This window comes from Ovis canadensis, chromosome 3 (genome assembly GCF_042477335.2).
Source record: "Ovis canadensis isolate MfBH-ARS-UI-01 breed Bighorn chromosome 3, ARS-UI_OviCan_v2, whole genome shotgun sequence".
Taxonomy (NCBI): Eukaryota; Metazoa; Chordata; class Mammalia; order Artiodactyla; family Bovidae; genus Ovis; species Ovis canadensis.
In genome coordinates, this window is record NC_091247.1 from 118,051,588 (window position 1) to 118,074,515 (window position 22,928).

Consider the following 22,928-nt stretch of genomic DNA (forward strand, 5'->3'; position numbering starts at 1 on the left):
TATTTATCTTCACAATCTTATTTTAAACACATCTCTCACTTCTGAAAACTATCATATGGAATCATGGTAAACCAGAGGGAGATACTGTACAGTATAAAAACCCAATAAGCTGACTTTAACAAAGAAGTACATTTAATATGTAATTCACACTATAAATATTAATTTACCCATAACTTACCCATGAACATTTAGGTGTAAATCAAGATATATCTAACACTATGGCTGATATAAATGCAAAAATTAGAGGTTGGACATGGCCATCCATAGTAAAAGAATTTCCAAACAAGCCTCTATAAGATGCTGAAGTGTCACAAAGGTCAAAATATCACCCTTCAACTCAAACTCATTTATTTAAAATAATAATAATAGTAATAGTTGTTGAGGTTATTATTATTATTGTTATTAGTCAGCTATCCTGAGTGGTATTCATTTACTAGGCTATGTTTTAAGCTTTTTGTATGTATTAACTCATTTTAAGCCTTATAAAATCTTGCATGATACACAGACACTATTATTATCTTCACTCTACCAATGACTGAAGCATAACTACGTTATTAAAATGTGAGAGTTTTTTTATGATATTAAAAAAAATTTTAAGCCAAAAATATTTGTCATGCCCAGAAGTAGACTTCACGTCGTCTCTTTAATCTAAAAACTAGTGCTTAGGCATTAAGAACCATTTATCCTGACTTTCCTACAGGAACTATATTCCAATGTTTACTAGGCAGGCTTAAGATAAGTGAGATCTCTTGCTTAGAGAAAAACTTCAGTAACAAATGTAAAAGGAATGATAGAATTAGAAAATAAATCACTGTTTTTCACCCCTTGCTGCTGCTGCTGCTGCTAAGTCACTTCAGTTGTGTCCAACACTGTGTGACCCCATAGACATAGAGCAGCCTACCAGGCTCCTCCGTCCCGGGGATTCTCCAGGCAAGAACACTGGAGTGGGTTGCCATTTCCTTCTCCAATGCATGAAAGTGAAAAGTGAAAGTGAAGTTGCTCAGTCATGTCCGACTCTTAGTGACCCCATGGACTGCAGCCTACTTTCGCCTCCTAATGATCATCAAAGAGTGCTTACATCTTTAGGTAAAAAGCTAAAGAGGAACAGAATATTTACTACATTTTATTTTCAGGTTACAAGGAGAGAAAAGATGTAACAAGAGGATCAGGCTATTTACCAGCTGAGTTTACTGACCAACCTCACACCACGAACAGCAAGACAATCACAAGTCCCACACAAGTGATATATCACATGAATATATATCTTGCCAAAAATGCTCAACCTGAACGTAATCAAGCCTTTGCATTTAACTTTCAGTTCATATAAAATATCAAAGACGGGGAAACAAAACAACACTGCAAGGAGGCAATCAAATTCAAAAGGTCAGACACAGGGACACTGACTTAGTTTCTTAAAGACGTCAAAGGCACAAAAGAAAATAGAGTAAACAAGGAGACTCTTTGAATTAAAGGAGATATAATGACATAATCAAATGCAACATATGAACTTTTCTTGGATCTTGGTTTCAACAAGCTTACCGGAAAAGATTTGGGGACAACTGGCGAAATTTAAGTTATGAACTAGGTATTAAAGAAAGTGAAGTCGTTCAGTCATGTCTGACTCTTTGGGACCCCATGGTCTGTAGCCTACCAGGTTCCTCTGTCCACTGGATTTTCCAGGCAAGAACACTGGAGTGGGTTGCCATTTCCTTCTCCAAAACTAGGTATTAGCTTATATTAAATAATTATCATCAATTTTGTTAGACCTAATAAAGGTTTTATGGTTATGTAAGAAAATGTTCTTAAATTTTAGAGATGGATTAAGTATTTGGGAGTATAACATCATGAGGTCTATGATTTACTCCAAATATTCCACCCCCAAATAAATAAAATACAACAAAAGGTTAATAATTCATTACATCTACCTGATGGGTTTATTAGTGTTAACTGCATTATTCTTACAAACTCCCTGCTTGTCTGAAAACGTTCATGATACCTATAAATACAAGAAGCTTTAGTAACTAACCCTTTTGTTGTTTCATTAAATATCAAGTTAAAGGATTTCTCTAAATATTCAAGTACACAAACATATGAAAGATGAACCATATTTATTACAGTCAAAATTCTGGTGCACAGAACCAAAAAAAAAAATCACATAAGGTGCATCCTTCCAGAATTTTATGTTACAATTTTTTTACAAGGTTATGTAAACATGTTTCCACCTAATACTTGACTAGAAAAATTTTCTACTGGAGTAAATTAGAAAATGGTCATGTAACTTACGATCAACCAGTTAATACTCATTTTAAAAGAAGTAACTAAAGCCTACCCCAAGGGATAATTCACACAGTAACAACACCAAAACCTGACTAATTACGCAGACAGTATAACATAACACTTAAGACTCACCCGTGGTTAATTCATGTCGATGTATGGCAAAACCATCACAATATTGTAAAGTATCCTTCAGTTAAAATAATTAATTTTTAAAAGTTTGATAATCTAAGTATGTATTGGCTTTTAAATACCAAATTTAAGTTCTTAGCTTTAAAAGCAGAAGTCTTTCCCCCTAGTTATCAGTATGATAACTAATTGGAGATCAGTAATTATCAGTAGTACTGATAACTGATAAGGAGAGTTCAAAGTATATGATCAAATAAACTTCAGCTAAGAAACAGAATCCAATATTAAAAATGTATCAATTATGAATTAGAAATCATCATAATCACTGAAGTTTCCAAGACACTTTCAAAAGGTCTGCAAGGGCAAAACTAATCTCCTAGCACTTTCTTATCGTGCTGGCATGTTCACTCGTAGTGCAAACCCACTGCTAGAGAAGACCGCTGGGACCCTGGCCCGTATCAAAGCAGAGGCATCCGACCGGAGTAGGCACTGACTTCTTCACCACCATGCACTTGCAGTAAAAGAAGGTCGGTTTCACTGACAAATACCCCTGATAAAGCTAGACATAAATTAAAGAGATTTGCAAAAAATGTTAAACAGTAGTTCTCAGCCAGAGACAATTTTGTCCCACAAGGGATATTTGTCAAGATCTAGGGCTAATTCTAGTTGTCACATCCAGGAAAATTGCTATTGGCATCTAGTGCATAGAGGTCAAGGATGCTGCTAAATATCCTGCAATGCACAGGATAGCTCCCCTCAACAAAGAATTGCCCAAAATGACAGTAGGGGCAAGGCTGTGGGACCTTGAAGGAAAAGAATACCACTCTTCTCCTTCTCACTCAGCTCTTCTTTGGTGGGGAGGGGAGTCAGCTATTGTTCATAAAAATATGTTATTCATATTAGCCTATAATAGGTTTATTATTATAATTTAAAATGAATAAAGGGTAAGCATTTTAAACATATTATCATCTATAAAATAAGCTACAAGGCTATATTATACAACATAGAGAATGGAACTGATATTTTATAATAACTATAAATGGAGTATGGGCTTCCCTGGCAGATCAGCTGGTAAAGAATCCACCTTCAATGCAGGAGACCCCAGTTCAATTCCTGAGTCAGGAAGATTCCTTGAGTGGGACAGGCTACCTACTCCAGTATTCTTGGGCTTCTCTTCTGGCTCAAATGGTAAAGAATCCACCTGCAATGTGGGAGTTCGATCCCTGGGTTGGGAAGATCCCCTGGAGGGAGACATGGCAACCCACTCCAGTATTCTTGCCTGGAGAATCACCATGGACAAAGAGAGAAATCTGGCGGGCTACAATCCATGGGGTCGCAAAGAGTGTGGCATGACTGAGTGACTAAGCACAGCACAGCACTTAAAAGGAATATAATCCTTAAAAATTGTGAATTGCTAAACCACCACACAATTGCACTCATCTCACACGCCAGTAAAGTCATGCTCAAAATTCTCCAAGCCAGGCTTCAGCAATATGCGAACCGTGAAATTCCAGATGTTCGAGCTGGTTTTAGAAAAGGGAGAGGAACCAGAGATCAAACTGCCAACATCTGCTGGATCATGGAAAAAGCAAGAGCATTCCAGAAAAACATCTATTTCTGCTTTATTGACTATGCCAAAGCCTTTGACTATGTGGATCACAATAAACTGGAAAATTCTGATAGAGATGGGAATACCAGACCACCTGACCTGCCTCTTGAGAAATCTGTATGCAGGTCAGGAAGCAACAGTTAGAACTGGACATGGAACAACAGACTGGTTCCAAATAGGAAAAGGAGTACGTCAAGGCTGTATACTGTCACCCTGCTTATTTAACGTATATGCAGAGTACATCATGAGAAACGCTGGGCTGGAAGAAGCACAAGCTGGAATCAAGATTGCCGGGAGAAATATCAATAACCTCAGATATGCAGATGACACCACCCTCATGGCAGAAAGTGAAGAGGAACTGAAAAGCCTCTTGATGAAAGTGAAAGAGGAGAGTGGAAAAGTTGGCTTAAAGCTCAATATTCAGAAAACTAAGATCCTGGCATCTGACCCCATCACTTCATGGGAAATAGAAGGGGAAACAGTGGAAACAGTGTCAGACTTTATTTTTGGGGGCTCCAAAATCACTGCAGATGGTGACTGCAGCCATGAAATTAAAAGACACTTACTCCTTGGAAGAAAAGTTATGACCAACCTAGATAGCATATTCAAAAGCAGAGACATTATTTTGCCAACAAAGGTCTGTCTAGTCAAAGCTATGGGTTTTCCAGTGGTCATGTACAGATGTGAGAGCTGGACTGTGAGGAAAGCTGAGCACTGAAGAATTGATGCTTTTGAAGTGTGGTGTTGGAGAAGACTCTTGAGCGTGCCTTGGACTGCAAGGAGCTCCAACCAGTCCATCCTAAAGGAGACCAGTCCTGAGTATGCATTGGAAGGACTGATGCTGAGGCTGAAACTTCAATACTTTGGCCACCTCATGCAACGAGTTGACTCACTGGCAAAGACCCTGATGCTGGGAGGGATTGGGGGCAGGAGAAGAAGGGGACGACAGAAGATGAGATGGCTGGATGGCATCACCGACTTGATGCACATGAGTTTGAGTGAACTCCGGGAGTTGGTGATGGACAGGGAGGCCTGGCATGCTGCGATTCATGGGGTAGCAAAGAGTCAGACATGACTGAGTGACTGAATTGAACTGAACTGATACTTATACCTGTAACATACATATGTATATCAAGTGTAGAAAGTGTTAGTCACTCAGTTGTGTCTGACTCTTTGCGACCCCATGGACTGTAGCCCACCAGGCTCTGATGTCGATGGGATTCTCCAGGCAAGAATACTGGAGGGGGTTGCCATTTCCTTCTCCAGGGGATCTTCCCAAGCCAGGGATTGAACATGGCTCTCCCACACTGCAGGCAGACTACCCACTAAGCCACCAGGGAAGTCCATATGTATATAGCTGATATGTATATCAACTATACATCAATTCAAAAAACAAAGTGAACATTTTTTAAAAGTTTTAATTTTAACATGCAATACAGTAAGTATCAATAGGTTAATTAATCCACATAAAAGTTCTTTGGGGTCTTCAGTAATTTTTGACAGTATTAAAGGAGCTCTGAGATCAAAAAGTTTGAAAAAATCACTGAATTAAAAGAATGGTATAACTAACCAAATATTTTAGAGAATATAAAGAGAATTGCCAGGAGCTAGCATGGGGAATCCTGCCTGTGGCAAAGGTCATGAGGAAGGGGCCTCACATGCAAAGGCGGGATCAGGCCTCATGGGGCCCCCCTGGAACTTCTCGACCATCTACCCCCAAACCAGAATCTGCCTGTCTTATTTTTTATTACTTTCCCCGACCCCTATGACAATAACAGGGGCTATTCCCGACCATCTTTCTCTGGAAAAAGTTAACTTAGAGCTTCTACATATAAAAGGAGTGTCTCTGCTCAAACCCCTCTGATGGCTCTCTAACTTGCCTGACAGGTTTACCCAGACTTTTACAACTATGCATGTGATTATTTACAGCCCCCCAACCATGAGAGGCACGAAGCTTAAAACATCTTAAAGATATAGAGCCTTTTTAAAGGGCTAAGAATTATATTGCTGAGTTAATGACTGCTGCCAGGCCTCCAAATCCTTTATCTTTTAGGCACCTGGGAGGATATTAATCAATGTAATTGGGATATAGAAAAAGGAATATAGTAGTTTTGATGTTAGCAATACTAGACTTTTGAGTTAATGAATTTTCTTTTTGTTATAAATTACTGTACTCCTCTTTCTTTGTTATAAATTGTTGTGTCCTTGCTATGTAAGAATGTAACCTTAATTAGTGCTTTCTGAGAGTGGCACCAGACTTTAGTAAGAACAACACTTTTAGGGCAAATAAGTTTTCTGGTTGATGGACCCTTATCAGAAAAGGGCCATAAAATGCTAATAGGCCTCCTGGCCAGAAGATGATGTAAATCACCTAAGACCTGTGTATACAGCTAGGTATGCAGAGAGAAAGCCTGGTCTCGATAAGGGTCAGAGCTGCTGACCCTGCATGACTTTGTATTATCCATTGTTCTCTATGTACAACTTAAAGTATAAAAGCTTTCCTGGAAAATAAAGAGACAGACCAGTTTCTCAGAAATCTGGCTCCCCCCGTGTCTTCTATTCTTATTCTCCTTTTCAGGCTGAATTCCCGTCTGGAGCATAGAGGCTCGCGATGTCTACTTATTTGCCTGGGCTTCTAAGACCCATGCGAGAGGGAGCCCAAGGTGGGGCACCCTCCACTATTCAAGCGGGCGCCTGCGGCCTGCGTAGATGGTGTAAGGCCCTTGTCTCGGGGCTTTATTGGCTTTCTATGTAAACCAAGAAATACAGCCTCTTTTTCTTCCCTATTTCCTCTCCTCTCTCTCACTACACTATTCTTCCCTCATCTCTCTTTATATCTCTAATCAAATAATTCTTTCCTAATTGCCGATTCTGTTCCCGCTTCAAATTACCCTGGATCCACCGGGGCTGGACTCCGGCAGAGAATTAAAAAGTACTCCAAAGGAAAATGCGCTCATTTCAAGTGTATTATGGGTGACCAAAACAAAACCAACACAAACCTCTATAAAACCAAATAGTTAAAAAGGAAAGTCATGATACACCAGCAAAGGAGAGACCTCCCTAAAAAAAAAAAAAAAAAAAAAACAATCCATACACACACAGCCCACCATCAGTAACAACAAAGAAACCTTAAAAGAACAACTCCGTACCTGGGGTATGAGGACTTGCTGGACTAAAAGATGGCTGATACAAATCTTTGGTTGGCGTTGGAAAAGCCTCTTTCCCTTGGCGCTGACTCATCTTTCCTGGTGTCAGGTGCTGAGTGTCCTCACTGTTTGCTACCACAGCTCAAGGAAAGAAGGGGAAAAAAATCAGTACTTAAGTCATAGATTTACATAACAGCATAGTTAATAACATGGACTAGAACTGTGACTGACACGGCCTCAATGGTTATACTCATTTTACCAACTCAATACTCTAATACTACTTTAATAAATTAAAGTACTTCAATAAATGATTAATAAATGTTTTATTTTTAGTTTGCCATCAATTCAAGAGGAATTTATAGTCATGCGTTAAATTACACAAATTTCAGACCTCATAAAAATGAAAATACATATTCTGATAATGAAAGATACTCCAAGGTTTACTATCAACCTTTCATTGTGTTATTGACTCTATATATTTGCCAATAGAGCAATAAGCAAAAGACAGTGCAGAAGACATACAAATGGCCAATAAACATATGAAAAGACAGTCGATCTCATTGGTAAAGAGGAAACATTCCAGTTTACAGCAGCATAAAATGGCGTGGTGGCGGTGGGTTAGGCACTAAGTTGTGTCCGGCTCTCTGTGACCAGCCTGGACTGCGTGGACTCTGACCGCATGGACTGTGGCCAGCCAGGCTCCTCCCTCCACGGGATTTCCCAGGCAGGAATACTGGAGTGGGTGCCATTCCCTACACCAGGGGATCTCGTGACCCAGGGACCGAACCCAGGTCTCCTGTACTGCAGGCAGTCTCCTGCACTGCAGGTGAACTCTGCACCAACTGAGCCACAAAATAGTATTCATATGCGCAAGAATTTCTACTCTAACTTCCGACTTTCATGGAAAGTAGGCATGATTCTTATTTTAAAGTTGGGGAAACTTGGAGGTTCAGAGATTGCCTTGCTTAAAACTAATACCGGTAATATTCTAACAAAGGACAAAGTCTGGTTTCTTAAGAGCTTGCTGCCCCAACAAAAAATCTAGATAGCGTTTAAGGCTTCTATTCACCTGTCTGACTAAGCTACTGATAGAGGAAAGAGATGCCCAGTTCCAAAGAGGACAGAAAAGAAAAAAATACTGGTTGAAGGAGTAGGAGAAATTGTGAGCGAGTCCACAGCACCCCAGGATTTCCGTTCTTCAATTTTTAGGTAACTGCGCTTTCAGTCTACAGAAACCTTAGCTTTATCTTGAGAGAGAATGATTCCGTCTTCAATCTAGATGTAATTTCAAACTTACCCAGAACTTAGACTGACATTTTTAATTACCATATCTTTCAAGGAAAATTGATTCTTTAACATTTTAAACACAAATTATCTTTAACATAATCTTTAATGTATTTTTGATGGTGCTAAAGTTTTCAAAATTATATTTTAGCTCCTTAAATTTTAAAGTAAAAGTTCAAAAATACTCTCACTTATCATCCAAGTAAAGCTACAAAGAATTCATTTTCCCATCAAATCAATAAAAAAGCATCCTACACTGATGACTACTAAATTTCTATCTCCTCCTAACTCAAAAACTCACACATCAGTTGCCTGCCTGTATTATTTAACAGACATCTCAAATTTATCCAGAACAGTCTTTATTTTGTTTATCCTCCAGATTTGCCTGTCTCCCATCTGTTAATGGAATCACTATTCTGCTCTTCCACTTTCTCAGGCTAAAAACTTTAGAGGTATTCTTTGATTTTTCTCTTTCTCTCACATTTCATACTCAATCAATCTGTGATATCTTTATCTTCAAAATTTATCTGGGATCCTCTTACTTCTCTGCACTTCTACAACTACTACCTTGTTCCAAGACACCATTATCTTTCCACTGATCACAGAAGCATATTTCTACCTAGTTTCCAGACCTGTACCATCTTGCTCCTTGCTTGTGTAGAGTTCATTGTCTGTACAGAAGGCTCAGCAATCTTTGACACCATGAATGCAAAAAAGGAAAACTTGAAAACTTTTAAGAGAATATAAATTTGGGGTAGGCAATGATTCCCTTAAAAAGACACACGAAACACTCACCAATAAAGAAAGTGTCGGGTGGGGGGTGGGGATTAAAATTAACCTAATCAAAAGATAAAAAGAATTTGGGGGAGGGGAAACCAAGAGATTTGTGACACATATAATTAACGAAGAACTGGAATCCAAAACATGTTAAAAAAATTCCTTTAAATCAATTAGAAAAATATCAAAAAGGCAAAAGAAACAGGGGGACAGGAATGCATCAAAAAGAATGCCTAAGAATAAATTTAACCAAGGAGGAGAAAGACCTGTACACTGAAAACGGTAAGACCCCGAGGAGAGACACTGAAGAAGACAGACACAAATAGACAGGTGCACCATATGATGGACCGGAGGAACAACGTTACAATGTCTACACTGCCCAAAGCAACCTACAGACAATGCAATCCCTCTCAAGAGTCCAGTGGCAATTTTTTTTTTTTTTACAAAAACAGAAAAAACAATTCTAACATTTGCGTGGAATCACAAAAGACCCCAAATAGCAAAAGCAATCTTGAAGAAGAACAAAACTAGAGTCATCATACTTCCTGATCTCAACTTATATTACAAAGCTATGGTAATCAGAACTCTGTGGCACTTGCATAAAAAGGCACATAGATCAATGGCACAGAACTGAGAGCCCAGAAAGAAACCTACATGTATATGGTCAATTAATTTATGACAAAGGAGCCAAAAACATACAACAGGGAAAAGGCCAGTCTCTTTCACAAATACTGTTGGGAATCCTGGACAGCCACACACAGGAGAAACAAACTGGACCTCTGTCTTACTGTTACAAAAAAATTAGCTCAAAATGGCTTAAAGCCTCAAATGTAAGACCTGAAAATATAAAATTCCTAGAAGAAAACTAGAAGTGCACTCCTTGACATCAGTCTTGGCAATGACTCTTTTACATTTGACACCAAAAGACAATAAAGGCAAAAATAAAGAACTAAAACTCCATCAGACTAAAACATTTCTGCACAGCAAAGGAAACCATCAATACAATGAATGGCATAAAGTGCTTGCAAAGAGTGTATCTGATAAGGGGTTAGTATCCAAAACACCAGCTGAGCTGGTGGCTCAGCTGGTAACTGACGCATAGCTGATTCATAGTTTCAGGTGTACAGCAAAGTGACTCAGTTATCTCTCTCTGTTCTTTTTCAGATTCTTCTCCATTATAGGTTATTACGAGAGAACGTTTTAAAAGCTGTCATTCTAAGAAAAAAAACTCTGTAACAATCTATGGTGATGGATGCTAAGTAAATTTACTGTGATTATCACTTCATAGTATATACAAGTATGGAATCATTATGTCACACACTGGAAACTAATACAATGTTGTATGTCAATTAAACATTAATTAATGTTTTTAATTGAAGAAAAATGGTAGGAAAACATGACCAATTAGTTCATGGAAGAGGAAATGCAAATGGCCCATAAATGTACAAAAAAGAGTTTGATCCTCCTTAGTAATAAGGGAAAAAACCAAATCAAGATCACACACTCAGTAAAAACTAAGTCTGATACTACCCAATGATGGTAAGGATACGGTCAGCGAGCCAACATAAGCACTGCTGATAGAGTAGGAACTGATACAAGCACTTTGGAAAACCACTTAGGTCTTATAACATTGAATTTTAGCATATTCTATGGGTCCAAAAATTCCACTCTTAGCTTTGTACCTGGAAATACTCTTATATGTGTATACCAAAAGACAAGAATAAAAACGTTCATAGCAACACTGTTCATAATAGCAAAAATCAAAATAAGTATTCAAAAACTGAAAACAATATGGCCTCATATATCGTGGTATACGAATATAATGGGATAGTATGTAGCAGTAAAAGCAGATGGTCTTTATCTACACCCAGTAACACGGCTCAGACTTAGAAACACAGCATTAACTACAAAAAGCAAGTCCTAGAAGACGACATACAGCATGACATCATTCTTGTAAAATTAAAAACCTAGTAAAATTTAGTGATACATATGTGACCTAAAAATAACCAAAAAAATATATTTTTGAAAAAGCAATGAATAAACACCACCAACAAAAACAAGTTAATCATCAGCCCTGGGAGGACAGGCACAGCCGCGAGAAGCAGCACAGACACGAGACTTCTGTGAGACCCAAGTTCTTAGTTAGCGGTGGGTTCAGTATGTGCTCACTGTAAGAGCATACTTCATAATTTCCACATGCTTCATATAACCTTTTGGAGTATTAGTACATTTAAGGCTACTTCAAATACATTGTCGGAGAAGGCGATGGCACCCAACTCCAGCACTCTTGCCTGGAAAATCCCATGGATGGAGGAGCCTGGTAGGCTGCAGTCCATGAGGTCGCTAAGAGTCAGAGCAACTGAGTGACTTCACTTTCACTTTTCCCTTTCACGCATTGGAGAAGGAAATGGCAACCCACTCCAGTGTTCTTGCCTGGAGAATCCCAGGTATGGGGGAGCCTGGTGGGCTTCCGTCTATGGGGTCGCACAGAGTTGGACATGACTGAAGCGACTTAGCAGCAGCAGCAGCTAAATACATTATAAAGGGACTTCCCTGGTGGTCCAGGGGCTAAGACTCCACACTTCCAAAGCAGGGGGCCCAGATTCAATCCTTGGTCAGAAAACTAGATCCCACATGCAAGCAACTAAGAGCTTGCATGCCTCAGCTAAGACTCAAGGCAGATAAACAGATAAATATATACAAAATACATTATTAGAACAGCTAACAGAATTAAAGCATGCTTTAGTATTCCATCAGAAAGACACACGTATATAAGTCTTAAATAACTCGACTATATAAAAAACGAAATAAAAGTGCAAATTTAGTTCTATGCACCTCTTGCTAACTCCTTACTGACTGAGGTATTACTGTTTATAATTTTGATAACACTGAAGTGAGAGGAGTTGTAGAAATAGCAACATACAGAGTGTATTTCCTTACAAAACCCAGAAAGCCTATTTTTCTATTTGTTTTTTCTCACATCATCCACAAGCATACTGAAAATTTGCATAATATAAAAATTTTAATGCCCTGAATTATTTGCATACTAGTAGAATATTTGCTTATAAACTCAGGAAAGGCAGTGACTTTTTTTTTCATTTGTATTCTCTGGCATAAAACTGACAATAAATACTTGCTAAATGCCTGGATCAATAGTTGACCAATGAATCTCTACAGGATTCCAAAACAGTCTCTGGTGATGTAACCACCAGCCTCCCTGTCTAAAGATAGCATTACAGTGCCTTCTTCTGGTTCCGCTTCATAATGAAAGTAAAGCATAGCAAAGCAAGCAAAGCAAAGCAGCCTACTTCACTGAATGTCATATTAAGATAGAAATTAATCACACTGGAATCATTCATAGTAATATAATTAACAAACTAGCTGCAACTTTTAAGGAGGATATGATTCTGTAACTACCAGTCTTTACTTTCCGAATTTAACTCATCAATACAAAGTCAGGAGAATTTTACAAGCTTCAAAGTCTGGTTCTTGCCCTTAATCTAAGTAAAAACTACTAAAAAGAAGTTAAGTCTTTTAAAGTCATAAATAATCCCTTAAAAGAAATCCTAAATATCCCCTTACAGAGAAGATGGTATACCTTCTCTCAAATACATTAGTAATTTAAATATGTTGCTATGTATCTTTATAGTTTTTTCACTGAATAGCACAGATCCTAATGAAGTACTAAATAGAATTACATTTCACTCAAAATGATACATGGTCTATAGTAAATAACACAGCCGCAGTCTTCTAATAGTTGGCAGAGTACAATACAAACTCTAATATATAAATTACAATAAAAATTCACCTCTAATATATGTTATATATTTTAATTCATATGTGCTTAAAATATATAACTACAATAAATGTCTTCTATTTCAAGTAGAAAGTAAAGACCCCCATTTATAAAACCCAGGTCCTAAGAAGAACCACTTCAACTGATATTAAAAATGCAATTCTATTTCTAAAGTTCAGCAGTGACAATAAGTTCATGTGAGTCAACATCTAAATACATGAGGTGATTAAAGTAACTGAAAAATGCGTTAAAAATATCTACCAGGTATCATAAGTAAGGCTGAACAAGAAAACAAAAACGTCTTGGGATGCATATACTTTTTCTACTTCAAAAAATTTTTTTAAATTTTTTGTTATGTATTGGGGGATAGCTGATTAACATTGTGGTAGTTTTAGGTGAACAGCGAAGGGGCTACTTTAAAATTTTACTACTCTAATAATGCCATGAACTACTCAATACTATGAATTGTTACAATTAAAATAAAAATGGAATTTTAGCCTATTACTTTAAATTACCTCTCTCTTTAGAAAACAAAATTATAGACGTACTATGTCCATTATCAGAGACAAACAGTAACTGATCTAGACCGAAGCACTTTGCCATTATCTCGCTAGGTCCCCTTTAACCAGTGAGGAAAACGAGCCCCAAAGCAGTCAACTGACTTGCAACAGTCACACAGTTATTTAGGAATAAATACGAAAACTTCCTGAATCAATATAACTTCCACATGGGTTTTGAATAAAGTTAAAACCTTCTGATGTATAATGCAGCAATATTTTAATTATTTGGTTCGACTTAATTCAGTGAAATGATAGCTTTATTCTGATTTTTGAAAATCAGAAGATGATTACTAAACTAGTAACCAATTCTATCTCCTTGGGGATACTTAAGATCTTAGCTTCAGACTCTTCATCTACAAAAATTAATGCTTTATTTAAATGATCTCTGAAGTTTCATTCACATCAGTACGTTTAATATGTCACAAAGCTTTGAAATTATGTATTCACAGGTCTAACTCTCCTACTAGTATATAATGATCCTTAAAGCCAAGGCACATGTTTTATTCACCGTGTATTCCTCAAAGCTAGCACCATATCTAGTCAAAAACAGGTTTTTTTAAAACATAAGTTTAAAGGATGTGGCTTCTAAATCCCTAGATAAAACAGGCTTCACTTATGAAATTACCAAAGTAAAAAAAAATTTTTTCATAACCAGATTATCTATTATATAAAAGTTCTGACAAAAATAAAACCGTATTTCTCACTTCATATGGCAGTGAATTTATTAAACCTTGTCCAGCCTCAAAGTAGTCTGATCTGTGCTTTATGACGATTGTAGAAAGGATGCTATAAAAAAGCCTTAATTCATGATTTAGGAATTATGAATTTATAAATGGTGAATTAGATAACTAAGTAAATAATCCATCTTTAGATAATTAAGATATAAGTACACAGGCGCTATTAATCTCAGATGGACACTGACAACAGATGGGTACTGAATGATCATTTATAGTCTTTATATTTCAATGCCTGGAAACAAAGTAGAAGACTTAATAATCAAAACAGAAATACCAAATACCTTTTATAAGTACACATCAAAATATTACCACGTCTGCAAACATGCCATTCAAACTGTAACTACTTACTTGATGGCCCAAGGACATCTTTGCTATCACCAAGAAGCTTTTAATGCAGGATAATTGAGCAGCAAACAAATAGAATCCAAACCAGGAAGAAGCAAAGTGTACCAGGATTGAAGCAGCAGTGAAACAAAAGGACAAGGAAAATAGCATTAGTTTATAAGTAGAAAGCACATGCTAATAATCATAATTTGCAAGGAATTTTCTTTTCCACACATAAAAAGACCTTGTCTTAGGCATTATCCAATGTTTGTTCTTATTTTGGAAAATGAAGGTGGAAAGAGAAAAATGAAATCACTCAAGTACTTTGTTTTGAAAATTACTCAAGTGAAAAATTACTTCCAATTACGATTCAAGGTATGGGTTAGGAGTGATTAAAAAATTATTTAGAAATGCAAAGGATAGCCAAAAGTTATTCATCCTTTAAATTCAAGTGGTATAAAAATATATAACACTCATGCACTATTAAATATTAGTTCTGCATGCCATGAAAACGCTTAACACTATGTAGAAATTCAGTCTGTTTCTTCTACAAAAAGAAAGGAGTTTACTGCGCACTTAAGTCAAGCATTGTGCAAAGAGCTTTTATAGAGACATCAACAAAGCGGCAAAAACCAAAGAGAACAATAAAGTTAAGTTAGACAAAACTTTCCTAGGACCCACTAGTATCAAGCATAGCATCTAGAGCTACCAGTCTCCAGGAAGATAGAAGATCAAATTCTTGAACGATTAACTTGCAATCAATCAAAAGAAACACGAAAAAGACTGCTGACTGTCTATCTTGTAACTATTTTAATAAATAATATGACATTAAACATCACCTACAGACAAGTGTTTTGGTCTCCCTTGGCAGGAAAAGAGTCCTTAGTTCTCTTCCCTTCATTTTAAATACCAAGCATGGATCTGTATCAGAACCAAAGCAACAACAAAAACAAATAATTCCCACTGATGACGTTATTGTTTGGTCTTATTTAAAGGAAATGGGGAGCCTTACTTAACTGGTTTTGCATTCACCCTCCAAAAAAGTTGCCATTGTTTGCTTTGAGTTTGTGTTGTCTCCCAGAGGGAAAATAAGCTTGGCCCTGTTACTTTCCTAAGTGAAGGTTATTTCACAATGCACAAAATTATGTTCTAATTCCTCTAAAGGCATTTGCTTTATTTATTTTTCGGTAGCTGCCCATTTAAGCTCATTCTTCTATAAACGTATTTCATTTTCACTGATAAAACTAAAAAAAAAAAAATACAGTTTTAGGGACAATGAAGTAATTGTGCTCAAATCCTTATTACTGAAATGGCCATGTTATTATAGCTAGCAAGCATGTGGAAAGAGATTAAAACATTTGTGGCAGGCAACTTCTAAAATGACCACAGTGATCCCCACTTTTTGGTGTATAATTCCTTCTCTTTGAGCATATACTGGATGTGCTGAGTTGCTTCTAATAAAAAGAATATGGCAGAAGTGAAAATGTCATTTCCAAAATTAGACTGTTAACAAGACTATGACTTCCGTTTTGTTTGGGGTCTCTTTCTCTACTCTCGCTCTCAGACAGATCATCTTGGGGAAAACCAGCCACTGAGTCATGAGGCGATCGTGCAGAAAAGCCCAAAAAGGAAAGGAATTGAGGTCTTGACCAGCCTTCAGTGAGCCTGGAGGTGGCTCTTCCATCTCCCCTGACAGCCTCAGCAGCAGCTCCTTCCCCAGTCCCTCAACCATAGGAAAGGCTGTGAACTAGAGACAGCCAGATGCTCTCAGATTCCTTGCTCACAGAAACTGTAAGGTATTAAATGCTGGTTTTCTACCACTTAACTTGGGGATGATTTGTTATATGTCGATAAATAACTAAGACAATACTGGAAAATTGAAGGAGGTTAGGAAACTGACAGAGACAACTATGGCATACTTTACAAATGCTTCATAGGCATCTTTGGGAAAATCTTCCTGTATTGATACAAATAACTATCAGCTTCCCTAGACTGACCAGTAACTTCCTAAAGGAAAGCAACGGTTCTAACCATATATACGTAGCCAAGAGTATTTAATTTCACAGGGCCAGTCACATTTGACGTTCTCAAGCTGGTCTTCTATTTAGGATAAAGGTTAAGTTCAATTTCATTGTACAGCTGCATGTAATTCTTAAATTATGTTGATTAAAAGCACTATGTCATGTGCACAGCTATACGCCTTGCATTTTTACTAGCAGGAAAAGACCCTTAGCATATAAGCAACTTCTAAACAACTTATTTCAAACTATGTTTTCTGCAGTATTTGCTCAGGCATATCTGTGTCATATAAACCTGGTTCTACTGGATTAACCCAGTATTTTTTTTCAGACTGAGGCACTGGAGAATAAGCAAAGTAAACACTATCTACTTTTATCATTGATCTATCATCTATCCATGGATCCACCCATCCAAATATTCATTCAGTACCTACTATACAGACAGGTATCACTTTAGGCACCGAGGAACAGAGCAGTGGACAACAAAATTCTGCCCTTGTGGCAGTTACATCTAGTGGGAAAGATAAACAGTAACACAATAAACAAGTAAAATTTTGTTGTATATTATATAGTATAAACACTAAGGAAAAATAAGCAGAAAATGAAGACATATAAAATGTTAGGGAAGATGGAGCTGAAGTTTTAGATAGGGTGGCCTAAGGAGGCGTCACTACAAAGTTGACTGAATAAAATGAGGGAACTTCCCATAAGGACATAAAGGGGGAGAGTATTCCAGGGAGCAGGAAGACCAGGATTAGAGTAGAGGACTTGGATGGGAGCAAGTCTGGAGAACAGAGAGAAGGCCAGAGGACTGGGGCACAATTCAAGTTGGACAGTGGCCGATGAAGTCAAAGAGGTGAACAGCTGCAGGACTCTATGGGACCTGGCCAAGACTTCTGTTTTATTCTGCCTGAGTTGGGAAGCCACTGGATGGTTCCGAGAAAAGGAGTAACATATATGGGAACGTTATAATAGGACTACTCCAGCAGCTGTATTGAAAATAGATCAGAGGGATGAGGGTAATATCAGTTCAGAAGTTACAGCAATATTATAGGGGAGAGATGATGGAAACTTGGACCAAGATGGGAGCAGTGAGAGGGGCAACAAGTGGCTAAATTCTAAATATATTTTGAAGGTGAGGTCAACAGAATTTCCAAACAGGCCAAGTATGAGGTAAAAGAAAAAAGGAATCAAAATGAAGTCAAGCGTTGGACTTTGAGCACCTGGAAGGATGGAACTGCCGTCATCTGAGATGGAAAAGACAGTAAGACAAGCTCATTTACAGGGAGAAATGTAACTACAATCATCCCTTGGTATCCAGAGAGAACTGGTTCTAAGACATCCCCCACCCCCACCCCAGAGCAATACCAAAATCTGTGGATGCTCAAGTCCCTTATTTAAAATGGTGCAATATTTGCATATAACCCATGTACATCCTCCTGTACACTTTACATCACCCCTAGATTACTTATAATATCCAATGTAAAGTTAATACTAAGTAAATAGTAGTAAATACAATGAAAACACTACAAATCCCATGGATGGAGGAGCCTGGTGGGCTGCAGTCCACGGGGTTGCTAGGAGTCAGCCACGACTGAGCAACTTCACTTTCACTTTTCACTTTCACGCATTGGAGAAGGAAGTGGCAACCCACTCCAGTGTTCTTGCCTGGAGAATCCCAGGGACGGGGGAGCCTGGTGGGCTGCCATCTCTGGGGTCGCACAGAGTCAGACACGACTGAAGCGACTTAGCAGCAGCAGCAGCATGCAGCAACTTCAAGTTTTACTTTTTGGGACTTTATGGAATTTTTTTGCCCAAATATTTTCCATCTTCAGATGGCCGGATCCATGGATGCAGAACCCTCAGTTTTATATGGAGGGCCAACTGTCTCTCAGTTTGAAACAGGTTAAGTTTAAAATGTCTGTCAGACATCCAAGTCAAAATATCAAATAGGCAGCTGGACATGCAGACCTGCATGAACATGTACACGTACAGCGAATGGTTTAGGCTGGTAAGGAGATAGTATAAATCATCGTACGTGTGAGAGTTAGCATATATGATCTGAATGGCTTCATCACAGGAGATTAAAAAATGCTCCAGAAGCAGGCACAGAAAACATATAATGGAACAACAGGACCAAGAGTTACTCTGAAACATTACAAACAGAAGCAGAAGACACAAGGAAAAATAAGGTCACTTCAGAAACCTTTCCCAGAAGGATGTGATGTAGATAAAAAGGCACTAAATTGAGACGCAAGCGAAATCATCTCTCAGAATTATTTGCAAGTGACGCTAATTGGGAAACGAGATATTATTAAAGATTACATATTAATTTTACCAAGTAACTGACATAACTGAAGACTTCTGCACACCACTGACCTACACACTACACTTCTTATTCTTACTGCTTTTAGGACTTGGGCTTAATTTGTGCGGTTCCATGTTGTGTAACACACAAATAAAGACAATATGAAAATACTGATGTTGAAATGCTCTGTACAAGTACCTTTTACAGATGGCTAACAAACACATGAAAAGACGCTCAACATCACTCATTATCAGAGAAATGCAAATCAAAACCACAATGAGGTACCACTTCACACCAGTCAGAATGGCTGCGATCCAGAAGTCTACAAGCAATAAATGCTGGAGAGGGTGTGGAGAAAAGGGAACCCTCTTACACCGTTGGTGGGAATGCAAACTAGTAGAGCCACTATGGAGAACAGTGTGGAGATTCCTTAAAAAATTGCAAATAGAACTGCCTTATGACCCAGCAATCCCACTGCTGGGCATACACACCAAGGAAACCAGAATTGAAAGAGACACATGTACCCCAATGTTCATCACAGCACTGTTTATAATAGCCAGGACACGGAAGCAACCTAGATGTCCATCAGCAGATGAATGGATAAGAAAGCTGTGGTACATATACACAATGGAATATTACTCAGCCATTAAAAAGAATACATTTGAATCAGTTCCAATGAGGTGGGTGAAACTGGAGCCTATTATACAGAGTGAAGTAAGCCAGAAAGAAAAACACCAATACAGTATACTAACACATATATAAGGAATTTAGAAAGATGGTAACGATGACCCTGTATGCAAGACAGCAAAAGAGACACAGATGTGTAGAACAGTCTTTTGGACTCTGTGGGAAAGGGAGAAGGTGGGATGATTTGGGAGAATGGCATTGAAACATATATACTATCATATATGAAACGAATCGCCAGTCCAGGTTCAATGCGTGATACAGGATGCTTGGGGCTGCTGCACTGGGGTGACCCAGAGGGATGGTACGGGGAGGGAGGAGGGAGGGGGGTTCAGGATGGGGAACACGTGTACACCCGTGGAGGATTCATGTTGATGTATGGCAAAACCAATACAATATTGTAAAGTAATTAGCGTCCAATTAAAATAAATAAACTTATATTAAAAAAAATAAAAAACTATCCACGCTTCTTGGCTTTTGTTAAGAGAACCAAAATACTACTAAAATTTCAAAAAATCCAGGAACAACTTCTCAGCTTCTTCGGAAAAAGACCACTAAGGTACGATAGAACAGTGTCCTCTGAGCAGCTCAGCATGTTTACCATCACCCTCTGAACAGTGTGCACAGTCATCATCTCAATTTTTTTATCATTTAAATAAATTCTCTACTTCGGCAGAAAGCATGAGCTGACAAATAATAAAAGAGTAAAATGCCTGGAATTTCTTAACTTAGAATTCATTAGTATATCGTATACACAGTATATGCTAACAGTACTTTAAAGAATGAAATATACCCATTATCTAAACCTTTACTGATTTTAGGTTAAAAATTTCAGGAAAAGAGCATAATGCAAAGAATGCGATTTTCTTTTGATGTATTTCTAAGTATTTGCCACGTCATCCACAATTAGCATAAAGCTTGCGGTCTTTCAGAAACATGAAGGGAGAAGCAGAAATTCATGATCGCGCCCTCCATTCTGAGAGACCCCTCAGTCCTAACAACCTGGACAGAGGGACCTGGCAGGCAGTAGTGCGCGGGCGGCAGCAGCATCAAGCGCGGCCGAGCGAGTAAACAACAGACAGCAAAACGTCTGTCGAGCTCAAGAGGGAGTCCGAATGGCTTATCCGCCACTGACATGAGCAGAGTTCAGAGCAAACTCGCAAGCACATGGCACCTCTTTCCCCAGTCCTGCTGATCAAGCTGTACTCAGAAGCGATCCTGCTTCACTGGGCTCCCAGAAGCCACAGTTCTAAAGAAGGGTTATATAAAGCATCTTGAGACTGCTCTCCTTAGCGTTATCTTCGGCTTTCTTAGAGTAAGCAACTTTAGTGAGGAGTATACTATGCAGCTGAAATCTTTTTGTCCTATAAACAGGACTCATTACACTTAAATGAATTTTTTCATATTCCTACAATCATCGGCAAAACATACATGTCCACATTTTATTCCTGAGTTTCACAGGAGAAATTTTAAGGGAATTTTTTTCTGTGACTAGAGTTTATCACTGTTAGAGAATATGATCCAATCTGCCAGGCAGTTGCATTTTTGATACAGCAATTTCACTACTAGGAATGTATACTAAGATGATCATTCAAAATGTTTAAAAACATGTGTTCAAAGATATTTATCACATCATTTATAGTAAATGATATACTTAAACATGGAATTAAATAACTAATAATATATTCATATAATAAAATACTATGTAGTCATTATAGTTTGGTTTTATTTTTTCAGGGACTGAAAAAAATCCATTACATATTGGCTTTTAAAAGTAGGTTATATGAATCACTTTGTTGTACAGCAGAAATTAACACAACACTGTAAATCAACTATACTTTGGTTAAAATAAATTTTTCTTAAAGTACTGATACAGAAATTTGTATGCTATGACCCCACTTTTATAAAATTTCATGTGTAAAATATACACGTGAATACACTTAAGAAGTGAAGTCGCTCAGCTGTGTCTGACTTTTTGCAACCCCATGGACTATACAGTCCATGGAATTCTCCACGCCAGGATACTGGAGGAGGTATCCTTTCCCTTCTCCAGGGGATCCTCCTAATCCAGGAATCAAACCTAGGTCTCCCGACTGCAGCCAGATTCTTTACCAGCTGAGTCACAAGGGAAGCCCAAGAATACTGGAGTGTGCAGCCTATCCTTTCTCCAGTGGATCTTACCAACGCAGGGATCCAACCAGGGTCTCCTGCATTGCAGGTGGATTATCTACCAACTGAGCTATCGGAGAAGCCCTGAGAGCTGAGCACTTAAGAAAGAGGCCACCAAAATAATAACAGTGGTTATCTCTAGAAAATAAATTTTATTTACTATATTTTTCATTATTGTTTAATTATGCCACATTGTTATGTATTATTTTTATAATAAAAAAGATTAAATGTATTAACATATTGGCCAAATGAAAATGCAATTTTTAAAGTAAGCTTTTCAATTTACATTAGCTACTTGTTGTACTAACAGAATCATCTAAGATTAAACATAGTAGAAAATGTATTTTAAGAATTAACTTGATGTCTGACGCAGGATGCAGCATGCTTGGGGCTGGTGCATGGGGATGACCCAGAAAGATGTTCTGGGGAGGGAGGTGGGAGGGGGGTTCATGTTTGGGAATGCATGTAAGAATTAAAGATTTTAAAATTTAAAAAATAAAAAACTAAAAATTAAAAAAAAAAAAAAGAATTAACTTGAAACCCTAAAGAAATACAAAAATGTTAACATTTTGAACATGGCACCATGTATTACTCACTGTCTCTTGAACTTCAGCAACTTCTGAACATGGCAAGATCTAAAAAGAAGACAAATTTTCTCAGGAGTGATTTAACTTTGTATACCTGAATCTGAATCTGGAGGGCACTCACACTTTATAGAAGGAATTAAGTGCTTCATTAATCATTTAAAAAGTGGCAAAAAAAAATAAAAATAAAAAAGGTCAATAGTATGTTTACACTGAAACTAAACCTTTCTAAAATTTTTCCAAGACTTCAGGAAATTACAGTCAATCTACCAGCCTGTCAAGTCTTCTCCGGCATGTTTTGGGGCTTTTTCCCAATTCTTAAATTCCTTGCATATATTTAATTATATCAGCCTTTCCACCACACAAGACCTCTCTTCCTTTAGTTTCTAAAAACACTCCACTGTTCTGGCTTCCTTTCTCCCAATTTCCCACCTCCATTCTGTCCTTCCACTCAATAAAACGCGTGAGCTTCACCGATGCTCAGTCCTCAACTATCTGTTCTTTTCTTTCTATCTGCTCTCTTACTGCA

General features: G+C 37.8%; 1 protein-coding gene across 12 annotated transcripts in view; it reads right to left on the reverse strand.

The window, feature by feature from the left end:
• Window positions 1-22,928, reverse strand: part of OSBPL8 (oxysterol binding protein like 8) — a 165,754-nt gene that overhangs the window by 68,769 nt on the left and 74,057 nt on the right. For 2 of the 12 annotated variants that reach the window (XM_069584064.1, XM_069584063.1), the window contains 2 exons: window positions 14,661-14,697; window positions 7,162-7,290 (listed from right to left, as the gene is read on the reverse strand). In XM_069584064.1, the coding sequence (XP_069440165.1) occupies window positions 7,162-7,290; window positions 14,661-14,697 (166 nt within the window). Of the gene's footprint in view, window positions 1-7,161; window positions 7,300-14,660; window positions 14,698-22,411; window positions 22,451-22,928 lie in introns of all 12 variants that reach the window. The other 10 variants (XM_069584062.1, XM_069584061.1, XM_069584068.1 and 7 more) reach the window with 6 other exon arrangements.